The sequence below is a fragment of the Vidua macroura genome, chromosome 18 (assembly GCF_024509145.1).
Source record: "Vidua macroura isolate BioBank_ID:100142 chromosome 18, ASM2450914v1, whole genome shotgun sequence".
Classification (NCBI taxonomy): domain Eukaryota; kingdom Metazoa; phylum Chordata; class Aves; order Passeriformes; family Viduidae; genus Vidua; species Vidua macroura.
Genome location: NC_071588.1, coordinates 6,824,408 through 6,848,113, shown reverse-complemented (window position 1 = coordinate 6,848,113; position 23,706 = coordinate 6,824,408). Strand labels below are relative to the sequence as shown.

The 23,706-nt window shown below is 40.0% G+C and overlaps 1 protein-coding gene across 5 annotated transcripts in view; it reads right to left on the bottom strand.

The window, feature by feature from the left end:
• Nucleotides 1-23,706, bottom strand: part of FBRSL1 (fibrosin like 1) — a 502,969-nt gene that overhangs the window by 168,123 nt on the left and 311,140 nt on the right. For all 5 annotated transcript variants that reach the window (XM_053993750.1, XM_053993752.1, XM_053993753.1 and 2 more), the window contains exon 5: nt 3,484-3,513. In XM_053993750.1, coding sequence (XP_053849725.1) covers nt 3,484-3,513 — 30 coding nt within the window. The remainder of the gene's footprint in view (nt 1-3,483; nt 3,514-23,706) is intronic.

The following is a 23,706-nucleotide window of genomic DNA, read 5'->3' as shown; positions in this document are numbered from 1 at the left end:
GCTAAAGCAGGTAAGAGACAATAAGTGGAACTGTTGATGGTTTATATTACTCTATTATGTTAATGTTCACTAAAGTATGCCATAAGCTCTCTCATTACATGTGTATAAACCAATTCTCTGTGGTGTTATTCCTGTGCTAAATGCTATAACTACATAAATCTTGAATTAATGGAGACTTTATAGTTCCTGAAAATGAAGGGTAATTGCTATCTGTTAATGCTGTTGTTGCTATTAAAGGAAGTATATATTTTCAGTAACAATGTTTATGGACCGTGAGCTTCACATCTCAGCTAGTGCACAGAGAAGAGACAGTGTAATGCAAGTATCAGACTGATTCCCTTTCTCTCCCTCCTCCCTCTCAAAAAGCACAGTATCATTTCCACAGCATCAGCAAGCAACACTGCAATCCTCCTTACAGCTGCAGAGCCCAACCCAATGCCCTTCACTGAACACAGAGTAAAGGAAACAGGATTTGCATTTCCATCTCGGGGAACGCATGATTTGCTAAGTTTCTCGCTTGGTTAAATGGCTGGACAGCTCACTTTATTAGTTTGGGTATCTCAAACAGTTCTGTGAGAAGCACATGGTGACAGAATGATAGGTGTGAGAAAGTATCATCCCACTTACTTCCTCTGAGATTTCAGCAGTGATGCAGAAGTGAAAGGCTATACTTGGCCAGAGACAGTTCTCAGAAAGTAGATGGGATTGACGAGTCCCCTGCTTTGAGCTCCTCTTCTCCAGTTATTAAAAACAGCAGTGCAATGTTTGGAAACACTCACAGTCTGCTGTGAAACTGTACCTTGCACTGAAGTAATGGCTCCTCTCTCTGATACACTGTACGTGTGCCTGACTATGCTCAATTGCTTTTCTCCCCTGGAGCCCTGCACAAGGTAAAAAACCAAGCCATCAGGAGTGTGTTTATATTTTACAATGCAGGGAAGGTAAAACCTTAATTTTACTCTATGTTTGAAAACATTAGGAGCTCAATAGCCCATACACCTATGAACTAAATAAATAGTGGATAATTACTAGCATGGTACAGAGAGAGAAGTAGGAGGTGGAAAATTTCAGTTTTGCTTCTAGCTCAGTCGCTGACTCAGTTTGTACTTGAACACAAACTTTTTTGGTCTGCTTTCCTCGTGAGTTTTATGCAGGCAACACTGGCCCGCTGTTTATGACTAACAAAAAATGTTATGCAAATCAAAAGTACATTAGTAATTCCTGCCCTGCCCTTCCTTAGTGCCAGCATGTGTAGGTGTACCTTGAAAAAGCTGGTTCTTGCTGACCAGGCAGCAGAGCAGCATTGCTCTGTAGCAGTGGGGAAAGAAGCCGAGCCATCACGTAATTTGGGAAGGCTGGTGCTGGGATAGGCACTGTGCTGAATCCTCCACCTGCCTGCAATAGCCTGGGAGCATTAGCAGGAGATACATTTTGCCATCACAGGGAGGAGGAAAATGAGTGTAGTCCCTCAGGACAGTCACACCAAAATTTTTACAGCTCTTTGTTGCATCACTCAGGTTAAGTTTTAGACAAACACTGCATGAGTTTCCAGGGGAGTGCAGAATGTCAGCTATCAACAGAGCGAGTCAGGCTGCCCCCGTGCTCCCCAGCTGGAAGGTAACATTGCACTTACACTATCCCCATGAAAGGCTTGAAGCATCTTCACTTCAACCCTGGTGAGTTTGTGTGCATGTGCCCACGTCTTTGCTGACAAGAAAAGCAACCCCACTTAATTCCAGAGACCTATTTAATAGGACTGTGTCACGTTTTATGTCTCCACAGATCAGGCAAGAGATAGAAAGATGATGATCTTGTGCTGCTCTCCTTATGAAGAAATGTTATTATTAAGGCAGAGTCACCTTAAGGAGAAGGTAGCTGGGAAATAGGTGAGCTGAGAAAGTCAAATTACAGTTACAGAAACGTAAAGAAATGTCATATTAATGGTAAGGAACACTATAATAGCCTTTCATTCGTTGTAAAGGACAGCAAGTTACCAGCCAAACACAATGCAGCTTCCTCTGAAGGTAACCTCAGATCCCACATTCTGAAAGCTAATCAATGTTGTTCAGATTTCAATTTCTTCTTTACAAGGTGAAGTCAAACCTAATCTAACAAACGTCAGTCTCAGATGTAATGCCGCTAGCTGGGTCTACCAGTGTAATTTAGATAATCATTAATAGCATAGCTGTATAATAAAACTACATGTCACTTACAACTTCATCTGAGGTTTGACTGGCAGATCTTTAAACAGTTTTCTAAGTGATTGCTTTTACTTCCTTTGATTGGGCAGTCAGAGAAACGTTTTAACCCCATGGTATCTAAGCTTTTAGGGAATAATATTTCACCCTCACCATCCCTGCTGTCAGCTCTGCTGCTGTGTAACCTTGTAAGAAAGAGAACTTGGGGAGAGGTGTGGTTTCAGTGAGTGACTTTATACATATATACTCATATAAATTTAAAATAATATGAAATAAAATATGTACAGTATCTTTCATTCAACACATGATTTAAATGTTTCTCTTCCATCAAGCTGCCATCTCAAAACACAGCTTTAGCCATACTCCAAGAATATTTAGTATCTGATGGGATTTTTAAAAGAAGAAGTTGAAGAAACCCTGATGTTTCTAAAGCTCTAACAACACTAACAAAAAGCTTTCAGAGTAGTCTCTTGAACTCATGGTAACCTCTGATGCAGCTGGGTGTGCTGCTGAGGACACAGGGCTGTCTGAAGTCAGCCTTTACTTGTGTAATGCTGATCCAGGAGAAAACTCTGTGCCACAGCTTCTCCTCAATGAATGCAAGAGACTGTACAGCCAAAATATAATAAAGGTTTGATGAAGAGCTGACCTGAGACTGACAGGTTTGATCTGCCAGAGGCTGGCAAGGAATACTCAAGTCTTTTATATATTTGATGTTTAAAAGCATGGTGCCACTGGTGCTACACAGTGGGACTTGTCTGTTTTCCTTGCAGAGGTGAACAAGAAATCCCCATACACAAACTACAACCTTTCAATGACCAACCTCTGTATTCAAAAGAAGGTCAGAAAAATCATTGCTCTGTGATAAATATGCATGCAACATGACAAAACACTCCTTGACAGTTACCACACTGCCTTTGGAGGGCAGGTCCCATCTTCTAACTGATTACAAAACTGACATCTTCAAAGGTTACTATATATAAAATATTGGCTCCTGACAAGTTATCAGAGGAAACTTCCACTGAAACAGCACTAATGCTACAACTCAGGTCTCACAAAATGCTCACATAATAATCAATAAATACTATTATGTTAATGGGACTCTCTTTCCTGTAAATAGAAGCTAGTGAAGATCACAGAGTAGCTGATCTGACGCCTTTTCATTCAGTTATAGATATTTTTAAATTTGACATGAAGACTGGAGGAAAATGTTATTTTCAAATTCATTCTTATTTTGACTATCATGGAATTTCCAAGCATATGAAATAAGAAAATTCAGTCTTACCTTATCGTCAATATCGCTCTCGCTGTCACACTGTGGATTAGAGAGAGAAAAAAAGATTTTGAGAAACACCTTTATGTATAGGGATCTTTTGCATCATCCTCTTAAATCTTTAGGATAGCTGTTTATGATGTTCACAGTTCAATGAAACACACTTCTGATGTCGGCAGTAATGCCTTTTACATTGCTAGCATAAACCAGACAAAGCTAGATCCTCTTTTATACAAATTTATGGTGTACTCTTACTTGGATGGGGGAAAGCAAACTTTAAATAAAAAAAGACAATCAGCGATACATTATAACAACCACTGTAACCTGAGTACCACAACAAAAAGCATGCCTTTTTATCATCCCAAATCATGGACTATATAGTAACAGTTTTGCATTGCTTCACCTTGATAAGAACTTTGTCATCTAACAAGGAAACTGTGAAACTGGCAATCAATTTCCTATTTAATGAGTGGTACCAAGAATGGTAATTAAAATACATCATAAATTTGGGTACATTTTTTAGTTTGAATGAGATCACGATCCCAGGGGGAAGTGTTTACTTAGTTTTGGAGTGCAATCTCTTTCAGGCTCTGAAAATGAAATGCTCTATTTTCACAGCACAAATGATGGAGAGATAACTTGAGCACTGAACATTTCAGGACATGCACATCTTGCTGGCTGGTGCTCAGAAAGATTTACAGCTGGGAACAGCAGTAAATTTCTTGGTGTCTGTTATGCTGACAGAAGTGGTCAGTATATTCTGTAGCCTTGGTGCCCAATGGGAATTTTCTCCTTTAGCCAACTGCTGATGGGCATGGCCTGGTGGGTTTCTGTAACTGGCAGCACCCTACAGACTTCACTGGGTCAACAAGAGGGGACTCTGCAAGCCAGCAGTGACAACCTCCAAATGTGGAAATGGCCCATGAGAATGCACATGATTTGGTGCCATGAATGTCAAAGAAGGAATAGATCTGTTTGGTTATTTTGTCCAGATTTCTTCCTGGAGTGGGGAAGAGGGATCTTTCCTGTCACATCCTTTTATTCTCAAGTCACACAGCAGAAATTTCAGCTGTTACATTCTTAATTTTCTGCTGATTTATGAGAGAATATTTCTTCTCTTCTTCTTCTATTTGGCACGTGGAATGACTGACCCGAAATATTTGAGGAACCTTCTATTTTTAAATTCTCTGAAACACACCGGGCACACAAACAGCCCTGATATATTGGAGGAATCTCCCACAGTAATTCTGCAATGAAGAGTGCTCAGCTTCCCAACTGACACCTTATTCTCATTTTACTGCAGTGAAAATGCTTGGTTTAAGGAATCTGTTTTTCTATAGTCTTGACTAAGCAGAACTCTTTTTCTTTCAAAAGGAAACCATTTTATACTGTCTCACATGATCCGCAGCATGTTTTTCACAGAGAAATCTGACTGTTTAGCAGGATGTGCAGAGATCTAATTGTATGTGAAACCATTCTGGAAAAGAAAGAACCCGAAGAAAAATGGAAGAAGTAATAAGACACTGCCTTGCAGGGGCCAGGAGCTGTGGGTGGGCAAGCTCTATGGGAAAAACCAGAGTTAACACCAGCAAACTGCACAAAGTCCCAGCCAATTGCTTTGTAGTAGGCAAGAACATCAGATAGCCATGTCTTTAGTAAACACCTTGCCATAAGCCATTTGTGCCTTTTTGTGACTTTTATTCTGTCACTGACCTTTATGAAAATTATTATATGAAACACAGTTTCTGGTTTTTTTTCACAAACCAAAAGTAAAATCAGTCCTGATAAATCACCACGAGCAGCCATCTGCTGACTTCCCCAAACCTGTGTCACACAACCACAAACAATTAGAAGTGTCTGCTCTGGGCCTGGAATGGGACTAATGGTCCATCACATTGAGACATGCTGAAACAGGTTTGCTGGGCAAAGGCTGCCCCAGTACCTGCTGCATTTGTGCTTGCCCAAGACAGCGATAATTCACACTGACAGAGCAACACATTCATCACAACTGAGGTGGGGGGTGGGGGAGGGTGCAGTCACAGCAGTCCACTTATTATTTACATGCTCCTGAGAAACACTGGCTGAGTGGAGGGAAGCCTTTCACCTCCACCCAGGGGGAGCTCAAATCAAGCCCTAATGCTACAGGGACTGTGCATTCCCCCGAATTATTGGCATAATGGAGTGGGTCACAAAGACCTTGTTATTTTACCCTTTAAAGCCTGTCTACATTAAAGTATCCTAAGTTACCATTTTAATCCTGGTGCTTATTCACATGAACAATAGTATTTTAGAGGCAGAATATTTTGACACTGTGATTCATCGTTCAGACTAAAGCATGTTACAGTAGAATTACACCTATTGCAAGAATGGCATAAAAATAAGTTAGCACACTCAGAATTTCTTCAAATTGTATGCTTAGGCAATATCAACACAAATTTTAATTCTAACTGCAGTAATAAAATAACCAAATAAATTAAACTTTGAAATCCATTGAGCAGAAAGCATTTGAAATTATCACTAAATCTCAGATACTTTTGCCTATGAGTCCTGGTTTAATAAAACCTCAGTACTGTAAACATTACCAAATTTAGCTTAAAAATATTTGAGATGCAAACAATTTTTTTGAAACTTTAGTAACCATTATTCAAATACAAGGTAGTATTTTAGTCTTCTCTGGTTTTGTAACAGAACTTGTCTTCCTAATTCTTACTGCATTATGATGTTAAAAAAGAGACAAGAGGGTTTTTCTTGTTGAAAACAGATTTGACTTCCAAAATTTGTATACCTATAACGAGTATAAAACCCTCTTACAGATGGCTTACATTACTAAAAGGTGCAGAACTGCTTTATTTAGGTGCCTAATTTTGCTTTGTACCGATATGCAACTTTGTCTCATGTAGATAAGTGAAAGTTGCAAAAAGCCAGTGAACCATCAAATCCACATGCTAGATTTTATAAACAGACATACGAACGAAGCAAACATCTGCTCTCTGAGGATACATTTTTCCCCATTCAGGATCTGTAAAGACTTCATAATTAATTGCTTTTAAAATGGAAAAGACAGCAAAGAATTTTGTTTCGTTTTAGCTTACATCTTCCTTACTTTAATCATGATTGCATCAGTCTTGAAACTGCAGAAGGCAGCAGGGCTGTGGATGCAGATCCACATGTCGATGTGGCTCCATGTGGACACAGAGCCTTCTGTGAAGTTGTGATTGCAAGATGAGTGGTTTAAAAACTGTGTTTGCGGCAGTGAGTTGCCTAATTTCTTGTTTGCCTTGTGAAAGCAAATCCTCCGCCCCCTCTGCAGCCATGTAGGATCGCTCACACTCACAAACTGTCCCTTGTATTGGTTCCTACCTGGCTTTAAACCACCAAATTACTTATCTTAATCCATGTGAGGATGTTCCCAACTGGCCTACGGGATGAGAGATTGTGGGGAAAACTTAACACATTGATATTTATAAAATTTGGACTTCTGCTTAACATACAAGAAAATAAAAACTTGGGACTCATGGCTACCAACCTATGCTAACCTCCCACCGACTCCTGAAGAAAATACAACCAGCTTTGGTGGAAAAGGCCCCAAGCTTCAGAATTCCCACAGGTTTTCTTTGTTTTATGTAAAAGGAACAGGCTCCCACACTTGCATCAAGAAACAGGAACCCAGAGGCTGCTGAACGAGCAACAGCACAGAAAAACTGACGACAGCAAAACCGAGCGGGCCCAGACAGAGCTGAGAAAAGCAGAACCAGTGCTGACCCCTCTCCCTGCCCTTGGCCGGGGTGTGCGTGTTGAAAACCCCCGGTTTCGAAGGGCTGGTTCAGTTTTTGTGGGAACGCCTTCAGCCTCTGCACGCCCGCTCTCCTCCAGCCTCCTCCTCACCCCCGGCTCAGCACAGAGACTGAGGCAGGGACCCTGCCTCGCCGGGATGTTGGAATGGATAATGCAGTCATGGGAGAAACTTTGGTTTGGCCACAGAGGATTTTCTGTGTCTTAAAAGCCAACTTATCCGGTGTGAGGAGGAGGAGGAGGAGGAGGCCATGCTGCAAAGGCTGAGGCCACCACCCGGCCAGGCTCACCTCCCACGCTGCTGTTGTTGAGGGACAAAAGCCCTTGTCAAAACAAAAAAAGTTAAAGAAAATGTGGAGAATGGCAACTGTTGAAAGCAACGGGGGCTCATTGAAAGACAAAAGCTTCAATTACCTGGATTTTTCTAAAGTCCTGTTAACACTCCCGGTCTATAAGCAGGACTGTAAACAGCCATTGTACAGGGTTCATAAAGGCTCCTAAAGGGATTATTCACTGGGTTGTGCCAATTGCATCTCAATTCCACCAAGAATGTTTGCAAAGTCGACCCCTAATTGTGCAGCTTTTTGGAAACAATTTCTTGCAGTGACAGATTCCAGTTGGAAGGAAGCCTCCCGTGAGGTGAGGTTCAGCAGGACAACACAAAACTCAGGAACCACAGACGGAGCATCCATGTGTGCAGACTGGGCTTTGTGGCTTCTCATTTTTTTGACGCCTGGGGTGAAATCTCTTTACAAGACCCCTCTCCATCATGGATTTTCAACCAGGCAAGGAGCTGTGATGCATTCCATCACCTCCTTCTACAAACCACCTCAAGATGGACTTATGCCTACTGTAAAACAGGCAACAGCGTATTTGGCAAAGGACCTTCTCTTACCATTAGACTGGCATCGAGCTCCTTACAAGCTATATTAAAACTGTACTATGATTCTCATTGTTTTCTGGTAAGTTTAGGAATCAGGAGAATGTCCTTCGACTCTTTTCTTACCACCAATGTTTTAACTACTGTATCATCCAGCTTTTCTTCACATAATAAAAACACTACATTGATTAACTGACATCACATTGTCATGTAAACTGTCTCATACCAGGAATAAGAGCTTCAAGAAATGAAAACAAAGCCACCCAAGTCTCCTAAGACTCCAACAAGACTGGTAATACCTGGATGTTATGTCAACAATGGGTGCAGAGAAATATGGTTATTTCACATGGAGCCACTTCCTCCAAGCTTCTGAGAAGTCACCTCAGCTTATCCACACAAAAATGGTTATCTCCTACTTCACCCAAACCCAGTGGTTTATGATTTAGGTTGTGCCTACACAGTCCCAAGGCTGTGGGCCCTGTTGTGCCAGATGCTGTACAGCACAGGAGTTACAGGTTCCTGCCCAGACAGCTGAGAGAAAGGTTTGTTTTTAACTCTCCACATAAACACACATACCTATAGATATTATTTACATTATGATTAAGCAGAGGGTGATAGACATCTAAGTTAGCCATGTGAAGAAACAGATCCCAGCCTGGAGGGACATGTAATCTAACCAGTCTACCTGCACCTAGAACTGTCTGGGGAAGTGCAAAGCTGAGAGGAGAGGAGGCAAAAATATTAAATATACTGCCTATAACATTACAATGAAAGCTGGCAGGGTAGAATATGTATGCAGAAAGTTGCACAGAATATCTGAACACTGTAGACACCTATTGCAGCCTGCACACCCACTCCACAGCCATATTACCGCTATCTTATTATTTCCAACCACATTTAATTACTGAATTTCCTTTTAATAGCAAGGCTTGGGGAAGCACTAAGCTTAAATCCCGGGTTGTTAATGTTTCTTTTAAAGAAAGGAGTAAAATCAAGCCTGTTTTTCAGAGCCCTCCCTTCCCCATGCCCTCTGAGCTGACTTCCCGGGAGCAGTGGCAGTGCGTATGGATGCGCGCTTGTGTGTGCAGGGGAGGGTGTTGTTTCCTATTAAGTCTGGCATCAGATTCATGTCTGCAGGGGCTTGCTTAAGATGATAGGAAAAGAGAGTTTTATCATGAGCCAGACTGACAGAAAAGCTTGCTAATGGGACTTGAGGCATACACAGGAAAGAAAGTGCCAAAACATTAAGCTACCGCCAAGTGTCAGAGGGCCACTGATTTATTGCAGCAATTTTGCCACTGTGTCCTTTATAAGGTCCCACAAGTCCTTCCTCCTGGCAAGAAGCTGTGAGCTGCTGCAGCTCGGGGAGAAGTTTAGATCCAGAGCACAGAAAGTGTCCAAGCGAAAGGCGGGGGCCGGGGGGAGGACGGAAATCGAATGTTGACTTGAACTTGCCCCAGGCAGCAGAGTCCTCTTAGCTCCACTGCCTCCCTGACAGCTTGATGAAATGAGTCAGGGCCTCCCCACGGCTAGACCAGCTCAGGCTTCCAAGTGCCGGGGTAGAGCTGTAAGAAACAGATTGAGCCTCAGGGCAGCAATTTTTTTTTTTCCCTTTCTCTCCTCAGCATTTGGCTGGGGGAAGGGGGAGGTTATGAGCACTACAGATGTATAGGCTGAGCCTTTGTCTGCAGAGGGGGAGGGCAGGGGGGGAGAGAGAAGAACAGCAAGAGAGTATTAGCTATGGCAGCCGAGAATAGCCCAGAGCACTATAACTAATTTTGAGGGGCAGTGATGCATTGTACGGGCTATGTGCTGTTTGGTCTGAGGGGGCCCCTGTTGTGAAGCAGCAATCAAGAGGACATTTTGTTAAGTGACCAACAGCTGTCATCTGCAAGCCCAGAGTGGGGAAGGAGGGAGCAAGGGGAAGGGAAAAGGGGAAAAGAAAAAAAAAAAAAAAAAAAAAAAAAAAGAGCATTTGTCCCTTGGAGGCAGAGCACATTAATCCACCAATCTGCCACAGCTTTAACTCTAAACGTGCTCGGTGCCTCCAAAGACTCGAGCTCCACTCCATCAGCCACCCGGAGAGATGGGCACCTCTCGCCCCGCTCCAGCCTGTCGGATGCAGGGAGCTTCTCTGCCTCTGTGGGTTGAGAAACCGACGCTAAAAATACTGTTTAAGTCTCTTTTCATTCCATAAAATTGAGTTGATCTGCTGCAGCTTAGGGTCAATCCCTCAAGGACTGTTTTTCCCCCTTCCCTTTTTCATAGCACTCATAAATTAATCAGGAAGACCCTGACTAAGTCATTTCATGCTGTACAACATAAAAGAAAGTCCCCTGATGATCCATGCAAGGATCTATTAAAAGCGGGAGGAGGGAGGGAGGAAGGGTTAGAGAAGAGGGAGAAAAGGGAGGTGGGGGGAAGGAAAAAATCTCAACCTTTTTGATATTTTAGGATAAAAGCTGGAGGACTTTGTTACGAATTCTAGCCAACATCAAAACACCTTAAATAATTCAAAGAACATGTTAAAGGGAAGAAACTGAATGTTGCTCTGATGTTCAGTTGATGCAACGCAGAATATTACCCAAAACAGCACAGCCTGTTAAGGGAGACAGCAGCCTTGAGCATTTCAGTTCTTTAGAAAAATGTCAGAACCTGTAAAAATCATAATTTCCAGCAACTTTTTTTTTTTTTTTTTTTTTTTTTTTTTTTTTTTTTTTTTTTTGCATGATATAAACTCAGCGAGACTGAAATGTAGGTTTCTGACAAGCTGTTAACAAGACAACTTTAGAAATCTGTCTGGAGCTCTCAGGGAGATGGGCTGCCATTTCACTGCTTCGAAGAAGTTCATGACATGACAAGCAAAAATCAGGGAACAGAGACCTAAAAACCACGGTGTAATTTTCATTTGCTTCTGTCGTGAAAGAATTCAAGCAGAAATATTAGAAGGCTGCACAACTAAAAAAGCCAGGAACTGGAAAATCATTGCTGTGGTTTGACAAGCACATCTTTTATGCTGAAAATGGTTTCTTTATTATTATACCTATACACAGGAAAGCACTTTGGAGAAAAAGGAATAATCACAAATTATTCCTTGAGATCTACAAGATAAGATCTACAGCTGCCTACTTTCCAGCCAAGTCTAAAAATTACCTAGTTCAAGGGAGAGAGTGACCAACCCATCTTGAAAAAGCTGTAAGAGCCACCAGATTTTGCTTCATTTCCCACATCCCTGCCCTTCCCCCCCAACAGGAAAGGTAGAAAGATCTTTCCATAGTGCAGTCTTTTACTGGAGCCTACACACATGAATGTTGCTACTTAAATGCTTAATAAAGACACATTCATTAAAAAAAGAAAAGTCAGCATCCAATGTCATCTACAGACCAGAGTCTGGTACCACACTCAGGAGAGGCCTTCTGGCTGGTTTACCATATTATACCTCCTACTTCAGGCCTTAATATACCAGTAGAATGCTTTGCCATAATTTTTGGATGAATTAATGATGCTCTTTCCAGAATCAATCTATTCTACTCAATAGTCAGAAAAAAGTAGCTCTATCTATCTATCTATCTATCTATCCCCATATAATACACCTCTTTCAATATATAGTCTCCCTCACTTTCTCTTTCACCATTTGGACTCATTCTAAGTATTTAATGGTAGGCTGATGGAGCTGCCTGGAAGTCAATTTACTGACTGTGATTGACTCATTATATCTATGGTTGCAGAATCTCAGCACCCTTGGGAAAGCTTGGGAAACCCAACATACAATTTTTATGCTTAATTTCAGCCCATATTTCCCAAGGAGAGTGATCAAACAATGCAGGAGGTAATTTTCACTTGTACTGTTTATGACTACACCAAAGGGTAATGTGAATTATGGACCACACTTAGCCCAGCAATTGCAGGGATCACACAAATAATGAACTGAAGCTTTTTCACCTCTTTCCTATCTCTCCTTGCTTCCACGCCATCTCCGGTGGTGCACCCACAGCCACACTTGGGTAATTGAAAGAACAGTGCAGCAAAGTTGAATGGTTGATGCTGCATTTCACCAATTTACAGAACAGAGGAAACTCTGACAAGAAAAGGGATGCAGTCTGCTTCTCTTCTGAAGTGCTCACAAGCTCTTTTCACTCTTCCCTTCCTTGGGCATTGTGTCACCTGCCACTCTTTTTCTTTTCATTAGACAGACACTCTTGGGGATGTTACAGAAGCTGTTACATGGGTTTTCACTAAGAAACCAGAGAAATACCCATTACTTTCTAATTCTCTTGTTTTAGGCTATGACTAACACCATGTGCTTGCAAGAGACATCTTGTCCCCTTTACCACGAGCCTCCTGTCACAGGGTTACCTGGACCCTCTGCCCCAGCTGCTTTGGTCCCTCATGCTCTCCTGGGAGGAGCAGAAACCAAGATGGGATATGCAGTGACTGCACAGAGCAACTCTGTTTTTGTTTAATGCAAGGGTGCCTGGATGATACATCCAACAGAAGAAAAATGGCTTAAAGCCATTATTTATAACCATGAGAGGCTGCTGCTGTTTGGAGAGGGGGGTTATAAGCTTTCTCTAAAATTAAGGAGTTCAGGACTTAATATGGATATAGTCAAAAGCCACTTTAACCATAATGATCTGTCTAGTAATTCCCCATTTACTATAAACATCAGTTTTCTTCTATTTGGATTGCAAATCTAGTCTATTACTATGCCATGTCCACGTCACTGTGGAGTCACCAAAAACTACTGGGCCGGTACAAAACAACAGAATTTGTTAAAGTACCCTCCTCTAATGGGAAAGCATTTAGTTATTCTCAGCTATGTGACTCCATGGTATGTGACTCTGCTTGGGAGCTCCATTTACATATTTATTTAGAGAACATGCATGGCTGTCTTCCCTCTGTGCAGAACCATTATGAGCTGCAGGAAGCTGTTAGAGAGGATTTCAGCATGGAACTCAGGAGGAAAGGCATTCCCAAATACCTCCCTATCCTGCTTAATGACAGCCACCCTCCGGAATCAGGGTGATGGATTTCTGGTTATGAAGCCTGCTGTGGTTTCTTACAGCTCATTCACGTGAATGTTTACTTTATTTCATTTATACACTTCTTGATGTATTTACACATACACACACACACTTTTTCTCATGCTGCCAACTTCTTTGCTCCTTACTTCTCCCTTTAAGTCCAAGTGGTGCAGCAACAAAAGAACACACCAGGTTAGGCATGAAGACACCCATCTGAGAACCCTAAAGTTCCCCCACAGGTATATTACAGCTTTTTGCATTCAAATTCAAGCTGAAGGCCCAAAAATGTCTAGCATGAACATTTAGAAGTGGGGACTAATTTTAGAACCAGAGCTGACATGACTCAGGTGTGAAGGCAAATCTCTGCTGTGCCTTGTGCACTTAGGCTGGAGCTGGCAGGTGGGTGAAGCTGGACTGACCAGCTACACACCTGGAAACACACCACTGCCCTGGTAAATAGAGTATTTTAGAGCACTGTTTAATTAGGGATTCTGGATGTGGAAAACAATCTAAAGCACCTACTGTGTTCACAAAATACATTAATTCAGTGAAAAGAACGTCAGCTTATTCTTCACTTAATGAATATATGAAGGTTATGTGAATTAGCTGCTTTGTTTTGCCAAATGCCTTTAGTCCCTAAAAGTTGCTGTCAGGGACAAGATTAACTATACTCATATATAATTAATATAATAATTAATGTTATTTAACTCCACTGCTATTTAACTCATAGCAAGGTTTATGTTGTTGTGGGTAAAAATATTAAGTTACTATAGCTACCATTGATGTTTGCATTATTGAACATTAAAATTCAAATCTGGTAAAAGATTTAGCACAAGAATTGAGACATCTACAGAAGGCCTATTCCTCCAAGGAAACCCAGAGCATGTGCTTACAGATTTCAACCACTGCTTTTAAAATAAACCTTAAGGGATGGCTGCCCCACTCATGACAGGAGAACTACCCTGGAACAAAGAAATTCACCAAGAGAGAAATAAAAAAGATTTTAAATATGAAAACTAAAAACCACCTCTGCACACCCCCACACCCCCAATATCCAGCAGTTGTCATTAGCATTAATACAATGCTAATTAAGTCTGCTTTTTTTTCTTTCCTTCCATTTAGATCTTAAAAATATTAAAGTCTTGGAATTGAAGGACAAGCATTGCCTAGGACATACATTGGGGCATCTTCAATGTAATCTAAGGAATATAGCAGAGACTTCAAGCTAATTTGATAAGAAAATAACACACTTGGTTATTCACTCTTACAGATTTATGCCCCATCAAAGCTGAATATAAAAGCTTCAAGACCTATGCCATTACCTGGAGAATACTTATTTGGACCACTAAATGACAAACCTTTAAACACTAAGTAATTTTGAAAAAATATATAACCTACTTCGGGTAAAATTGTAAAGGCTTCTCCCTACCTTTGTACATTTGCTCCTCTCTTTCAAAGCCCCTAGATACTCATTTGTTCTTGTCAGCCTCCAAAATGCCCATGACTGATGGAAATGTGATGATTTACAAATGGAGCCTCCTACCTCACTGCTCTGCTTTCAGACTCCAAGGTAGCTTGACCAGCACTGACCTCAAAGACCAAGACAAGGGTTGGCTGTACATGTTGAAAGATGGGAATGTGAGTATCCTTAGCTAAGCCATCCTGAAACTTTCTGAACAGGCTTGAGCAAATTTATGCTTTCTGTCGTCACTTCTAAAATTTGTATTTTCCTTCCAGAGCTGATGAGGAAATGCTCAGCTCTGTGGATAGATGCCATTTGTGAATAGAAGTTCCAACATGCCAAAGTGTTCCCTCAGCACTGACGACCCCCTGTATATCTAATCCAGACTTGAGCAATTAGAGAATAAAAAGAAGAGAAAACATCTCAACAGGAGGGGAAAGAAGAGAAAAAGAACAGAAGACTGAAGAGTAAGAATGGAAAAAAAACAACTTACTGCTCTGCGGACCAATAATGAGATGGGGCTAGCAACACTGTTGGGAATGGACTCTATCACCTTTCATTAGCACAACGAGGAAATAATAATTAGCTGGAACAAGCTATTATGTATTTGTCACAGAGTCAGAAAACATTGAATTATACAAACCTTTTATTTTCCAGTAAGTTATGACAAACAGAGGTGAATGTGAAATCTGTTTGAAGGACTGGAAAATACCTTGACCATGATATTTTAACCCCTCTCAGTTTGTGTGCACTGTCACTATGGAGCAGGCAAGTTTTCCTGCTCCAAAGGGAGCTGTGGCACAGTCAGATGTTCCTTTTTCACTTGTGAATGTTGCTGTATCAGCTGTGATACACCATCCAGCTCACGTGTGGCTTGCAGCCACACTCAGCAATAAAACGCATAAATAGCAACTCACGATAATGCTATTATTAGTACGTGTCCCTACTGCATATCGAATAACAACAGGGGTTTTCACAGACTGCACAGCAATTAGGTGTCTTTAAATATGCTTTAAAGCCTTTTCATAGAGTGAGTGAGGGGAAGTTCTTTTCAGAGCTTATGCAAAGGTAACTGAAGGCTCAAGAGCTTCTGGGCAGCTTTTAGAAGCACAGGCTGAGAATGACAGTACTAATAATCAATGTAATCAATGTACAGCAAAAAATATTCTTTTAAATTCACACCTAATACTTGTTCATGAAGCAGAAGCAGTATTCAAAACAAACCACTGTGTTAGCTCAGCTGGCTAATGAATAATTGCCACAATTACAAAAACAAATCTTTGTTTTCAATTTTCAGTAAACAGAGCTTTAGAAGAACAAACTGCTCTTGAAAGCATGATAGTTTTTTTTTCCCTAAAAAAGGAAAGAAAGAAATCCTTCCTAGCAACTACAATTATGATACTTTCATGTCAAATGAATTATATTACAGAAAATAAATCTTTCTAAGATGCACAAGAGGGTTATCTGGCTCCAGTCAGACTTATGCATTACTGGTTTTATATGTTGTACTCTACTTGATTAATATAGGTAATCAAATTATACTGCCTTCCACTGTGCTCTCAAATTCAAGGCTATAATGTTTTCAATGACAAAGTTCATAGAGTTGTATAAAAATGTACCTCATGCTGTACCAGCCCTTTATGGCTGTAGTAAAACACCATTTTCAATTTAGTAATAAGTGATATAAAACAGAGTGTCTTGATTGGCAGGGTCGTATTCATTATGCAGTGTCCTACGACACAGCACAGTTCCCAATGAAAATTTAAGGACAGAATCTACCACAATCTCAGATACTGATACTTAAGGGAATTAAATGATTCCTTTCTCATGAGTTCTTCAAAAGAAGGACCAGAAATTGAACACAAACACACACACACACACACATTTCACACACACACGTGGATGGAAAGGAAAAAGGGGCAGGAATGGATTCATCACAGCACACTGCTACTCCATGCAGGCTCTCTTGCACCAGGGCCAATCCTATACTGCTGTTTCCCACCTGGAATAGGAGTAGGAAAGGAGAAGAGAAAATGGCAGAAAAAGAGGAAGCATGACACTCAGGATGGCAGCAAATATTGGAGAAATCTTCCTGGCTCTTCTACTGGCCTGACCAGTGACCAGAAGAAGCGACTCTGAGTGTTTAACTTGAGGGGCCTTAATGAAGTTGTGTTATCAAGTGCTCTTCACTTTATGAACATCAGGGTTCTCTAAAGAGCTGTAAATTAGCCTGTCAAAACCGGTAACATCTTAACTTTGCAGCTATCTTTGAATATGTAAATTGTAACCCTTCCCTTCCTTCTTCTCCCTTCCATAAATCAGAAATAATTTACCTTATCTGTGAACAAACCAACCAATCTGTGGATTCCATGGAGGCCAAGTATTCTGGTGAGCCTTGTCATCACTGCAAACACTATCTAGAGGAGCAAGAATTATAAAGCCATTTTCTGTTGAACTAAATGGCAGAGATATTGTCAGCTGGTATCTTTTCTAAGCATGTACAGTGAGCAAATGATATGATCAGGAAAGACAACTCTTGGAGTCAGGAATTAGTAATGTTATCTTAGTTTTGTTTCCTTGGCAACTTGACCTTTCATAATTTGCCCAAAGGCAAAATATGGGCAGCATATCCCTTTCAAATCATACCTCAATAATCTTCTGATTAAAAGCATCACCAGAATGTGGCCTTGCCATAAGATGGAGAATTAACGACTCTCTACTAAATGATCCACTGATGTTGAATCTAATTTAAGTAGCCTTGCAAGAATATTTAACACTTAATGATAGGCTCTGTATTAGAGTAGGTTTAATCTAGGATGCAGCCACAGATGTCATAAGAAGGAATTAATCAGCATTGCTTCCACTAAAACAGAAATGCAAAATTGCTGAACAGAATGTATTAGAAACAGATTAAAGGACTGGGACTTAAAACATAAAAGAAAGAGAGCTGATACCACCCTCAGAGAGCTAATTTTAAATACAGGAAAACTTAATTCGCCTTTAACTGAAGAATTGGGGTGTTTGAAGTTACTAAAGAGAAACTTGCGTTATCAAGAAGCAAAGAAAGGGAGATAGTCTTTTCCTTCATCAATTAAAAATGAAAGCCCAACCCAAATATTAATGCCTGCCTTAAAATCCCAGCAAAATGAAATTATTGATGCTCTAGGGACTATTGCTGCATCCCACATGAAGCTCTGTACTCAATGGAGTGCTGTGGAAATTTCATTGATTTGAAAAACTCCTGCCTAATTTAGATAAGTTACCTGTCAGAAAAACAAATCTTTTTCAATCAAAACAAAGAGAAACAGACCCTATGGTTACTGAAGTGTGTGCAGTTGGGGGAAAATAGGAAATGCAGTATTTGAAAATTCACTCCAAATGCCCAGTACTGAGAGAACTTGCCCATCCAAAAGTTTGTGCAAAGATCTACATTACAAGTAGCTGTTGTTGCATCATTCAATTTATGTTCTCCCTTGTTTGAGGACCTCATGCTGCCCACAGGGTTTTTGCTGTCCCGTGTCTTTCATTGAAGAAGACATGTTAAAAGTATAAAGGCAGAAGGGAGCACAGAGCATCACTTCAGAGCATTCATATAGCACAAGTCATTACACTTCAGACAGTAACTCTCCTCTGTTCTTGATCTGAAAATATTCAGAGTGAATCCCCTAATCATATGAATCTTTAGAAGCACATGTCATGGATTAAAAATTGCATTCCTAAAATTTTTTAGTTACAGTTAACATTCCTGGTAATGACATGGAAAATCTCAGTTCAGCACAATTTTCTCCTGAAAATATCAAGGTGTGTATGGAATACTCCAATGGCCTGAATCAACAAGTCCAATTCCTGATTTAGTATCATGGCTATTAAATGGTTTTGGGCTCAGTTGAGTGGCCCTTCCTTGAAAAGTTATGAAACATTCTAGCTTTGGTCCCAATTTTCATTGATAGCCTAATAGAACATAGACATAATCTCAGCGCTTGCTCCCAAATGAACAAAAAACTTATATAAAGCTTTGATCTTGATGGAAGAATCCATCAAGAGTTCCCATTTGTCTCCCTAATTACTTGCTTTGATGCTCATGGCTTGCAATCACCGCATAAGTTAATGTCCTGGGGTTGCCATGGCTACCATTAGTGAAGCAGAGTGAGACATGGCTCTGCACATCAGCCACCTTTGCTCGAGCTTTGCCTCCCTACCCCGGCTGCTCCTCCACCAGGGATGGTGGCAAGGCTCTCCTGTACTGAGCCAGAGTTAATAAAATAATTCCTCTTCATGTTACTGCAAATGTTACTGGTAACATCCACTTCACCTTTCTCTCTGCTGCTCATACACTGGAGGTCTGGAAAGCAATGAAGTGGTCAGAAGAAAAGAGTGCAAGCAAGGACTGGATTCACTTCCTAACTTGAACCACAGATTGCCAAGTGGTTCTGAACCTTAATTTTCCTGACTCTTGGAGGATGATGGTAATGCATCTTTCACCCCACAGTCCTGTTTTGAGAACACAGTGCTAAAAGAAAAGGAGCAATAATATTCAATTTTCATTTAAAATTTGCTTTAAGTGACTTCCCTATATTTCTACAACTTTCTGGTTATCTAAAGACCTTTCATTAAACCTCTACACTTCTTTATTAATAAAGGACACCGAATAAGTAATGATGCATAATATACTTCAACATTACTAGTAATTGCTCATTGAAAATAAGAAATGAGAAATTACTTTCTTATTTGCTTATCTGATGACCTCTAAAGACAATGACACACATGATAAAGCAACTGTGTGATGCATTTCCTCATTTATTGTATTGATCTGATTTAATGTAATATCCAGAAATGCAGTACTAACCCATTAAGTGTCAACAAAAGTTATATTTTGCTCTGAAGTGTATTTGTAACTTAAGTCCACACACAAATTTTTGTACTTTGTGCAATTAGTTCATAGAAGTTTTCAGCACAATCTGTTCTCATAAATTTCCATTCTGAAAAGGATGACAAACAAATGAAATATATGAGTAGGAACCATCATCCTACCATATTTCAAAGAACTAACCAAAGTTGACTAAAAAATTCCTACAGCAACACAATGCTGCTTATTTTAGTTATTAGGAAGATAGATTACTTCAATACTCTCTTCCTGACAAAGTCTTATGCATTCTTTTAAGCACATGAACTCTAAATCTTTTTTGTTCTGAATACAGTATTTTCCTCTGGGAGGTATAGGACATGGTAAGTATCAAAAGTTAACATGTAATTAGCACAGTAATGTCTAAGCAAATTGTATCATGCTAGAGTTAATAGAGGTTCAGATCAGAAATACTCCTCTGAGCACAGGCAGCAAGAATTACAAGTTTCCATAACGCTCAGTCACCTGAAAACCTTCAGGATCCTAAAGCACCTGCCAAACACCCTGGCACCTCAGATGCTCTGCTGCTCCTTACCAACCTGTGGTGTTCAGCACAGCTCTACAAGGATTTGTCCTGAGGTTTGGAAATCATTTGGACACACCTTTTGCAATGAGCAAATGGTTGGTGGGATGGTGGGAAATGACAGCACTCACATGCTACAGGACCAGGTTCCAAATATTTACCCACAGTATGACACCAGGACACTTTGATTAGATGCTCTCTAGCTAATTTTCCTCACAATTAAATTTACTTATTTTACTCAAGGAGTGGCTATTAAAAATAAATCGCCTACATTTTTTTTTATTTTTGGTAGATATTGTAGCTAAGTCACGCCTGACAAGATGTGAATCAGAACCATTGCACAAGTAACAGGGTTGCATTTGTAACAGACAGCCCAGCACAGTGCCAATGCTCTCACTGCACCCACCAGTACTGGTATCCTAACAACTTCTTACTATTTCATTTAGAAACAAATAGCAAGGAGCAAGAGAGAGATTCCATATTAATTAAATGGACTTAGGGAAGAAGAATCAATATGGGCACAAACACTACATGGTATATTTTTTAAATTAAAGCAATGCTATGTTCTACTTAGCAACTCCAGGACCTACATAATGACAAATAACAGCTCAGTGAAGCAACAATCAGAAGAAACAGAAATCAGAGTGAACAGATTAGAGCAATCATAAATGGACAATCCATAGAAATAAGCATAGTAATTTTTTAAATGACTACTGATAGTGCCAAATGTTAAAGACAACGAAGAAAAGCAGTAGGAGCTATTTTGAGACAACTGCCTTTCTTCTACAGAGCACAACACTGATGAGCTTGTATTCATCTCTCCAATACTATGGCTCATAGTATGATGGTTGTAACACACAACACATGAGACAGAATACATAAGCCAACATAAAATTCAGCATGATTAATATATGATTAGTTCACATTTGTACAATGCTTTGAAGATGTAAAGTGCTAATTAGAATTTCTGGCTTGGGCTTGCTGATGCCCCAATGCAATCCAGATCAGTAAATAAGAAACTGCAGAAGTTTAAACTATCTGCCCAAAGACTGAAGAACCCATGAGACACAAGGAAATGCTTTAAATTTCAAGTGGATAAACAAATGTATAAAAGAGAGAGAGAAAGAGTATTCAATGCCCCAGTGAAGATATTTAAGATAGATGAAAATATTTAAGACAGAAAGATAGCTCTCATAATTATTTGAAAAACACTGTTTTACCTCCCTCTCCTATCACCAGAAATACTCCCATTGGCTTGTGAGATACAGAGATATCTCAGGAATCAGTAAACATTTGCTGAACTTCAAAAATCTAATGGCCTTAGTGGAACATAAACAAATATCTTCCCAAGAGTTGTTCTGTAGTAATGAGAATGAAAAAAATATTTAATCTGACATGCACAAGGAAAAAAAAAAAATGTACCCCCAGAATGGAGAGTGGAAAAAGAGAAAAAGAAAAGAAGAAATTCCTGCCCAGCTTTCATCTGAAATTTTGGAACTGGACTTCAGTAATACAGAATGCAATCTGTATCAGAGGAACAGTATGTGGCAGAATATGTAAAGTCATTTACAGCCAAAAGGCCATCCCAATACATCACTCTCGTGGGACCAATGCAGAGCCTGGGATCAAACCAGAATGCCACCCAACAGAGAGATGTTGACTCTGCTACTGATCTGGCCTTTTCCTGCTTAATTAAAGCCACTGAACACTCGAGCTGGAAAGCTGTAATCCCCATTGAAGTGCCATTTTAGCGGTAGGTGATCAGACCTTTCAAGCTACACTAAGTAATTATGCTAGCAGGAACCACGAGTAGTATAAATGTGGCCACGGGAAGGCTCTTAATGCCCAATCTGGTAACCTCTGAGGATTACCAGGCAAACTAGTACCTGCAGCTCCAGCCATGTCTGAATGGAGACTGAGGTCCCAGGAGGCAGCTGTATCCAGTGCAATGCAGGGAAGATGAGTGGCTCTAATCCTATAAAAGTACTGAGCAAGATGGGGTAACCACATCTGCGGGAGCAGGCACTGCATGTCGTGGTTTGAAATGAAATAAAGATGAAATGTACCGAAACAGTAGGCACAAAACAAGGAAATACTCAGTGTGTGAATATTCACTTTTGAACTCCATTATGATGCAGAAATAGACATGGAGGCTCAGAGAACAAAAACTGGGGTTTTTTAATGGAGTAAGAAATGTGACCAAGGAAAAACCATGCAGAATTAAAACCACTACAGATGCATCACAGTTGCTCTTCAAGCTTAGCAAAATCTTTGTGAGCTGATGTCAAAAACAATATCTGGGGACCAGGGAAAGTGGGGTCTTCTAGTGATGCCCCATGGTTGGGAGACAGATTAACATGATGCAGAAACCATATTAAACCACTTATTCTCCAGTGCTTGAGTTACTGAAAAGAACCGAGGCAGAAGAAAGACAAAACAAGCAAACCTCCTAATTACTGTTAAAATGAAACAAAGGCACTTTCTTATTATGCAGAATGCACATTTGTCTGTAGTGGGCTCTTGCAGAGGTCTAGGACTATCACTCACATAATGTATGAAAAGATGTAATCCCTAGGTATATACAAATCTTTGCCAAGTGTTTTTAAAGCTAGAGCCTGTAGCAACACATATTTTGCAGCAAATATTTAGAATGAAATATTTCATAAAGTACTTCAGCACTTCTTTGAGTGTTTAATTTATCTGACATGAAAGAACAAGAGTGTATAGCATTTTCCTGTAAGTGGATGTAAAATACGCATTGCATGGATCCCTATAATTAAAAAAACAGCAAATCATTGTCATTAATGCACAAGCAAGATCATAAATGAATACATTATTAAGTCCTACTGAATTAATGTTTAACTGCAATAGAGTTGAAATTGAATGAGGCAATTAATCAGAGTAAGAACTGAAAAAAAAAAAGCCACATCTGTCTCACTTTGAATACATTGAGCAAAACGACCTTCAAAACGGCACTGCCAATCACACCACGCCGCCCACTGATTTGACAGTCTTGGTGCCACCACAGAGAGAAAGTTTAGTGAGTGTAACAGAGACAAGCTTTCCATCTGAGTCACTTCATGGGTACATCTCACCCTGAGGGAATAAAACATTATGTCTCAAGGGTCTTATTTCATAAAATCATGAATGTTCAGATGGTGAAGATCATGCTGGTTATAAATGTGAACTACATCTGCTCAAAGTCACCAGAAAATGAAACTAGGGGAGTTGACATACATTAATGATAATTTTTACAGGCTTAATGCTCTTCAAAATCTAGGGGAGGCTAAAAAAATTATGTTCAGAAGCTTTTGTTCCACAGACTGAGCTTTGATCAACTAAAATACGTTAATTTAAATTTCCCCTCATCAGTTTTCAACTCTGTAGTGGAATTTTCTTTAACGGGTTAATTAAACTCCATCAGGTTCTTAACTGTTGAAAAGTCTTAGTTCAATTTATTTCGGAGTTTAAGGAGGAGTAAAATGATAATACTAATGATGATAATGACCCTTATCCTAGCTAAAGCTTTTTGCACTTCCCATGTAGAACAGTATCTATTGTTCACCAGTCCTACCTTTGACAGATCGGTAGGGATATGTACTTTTCTTCTGTGTAACATATTATGAATATTAAACAATATTTAAAAAGAAA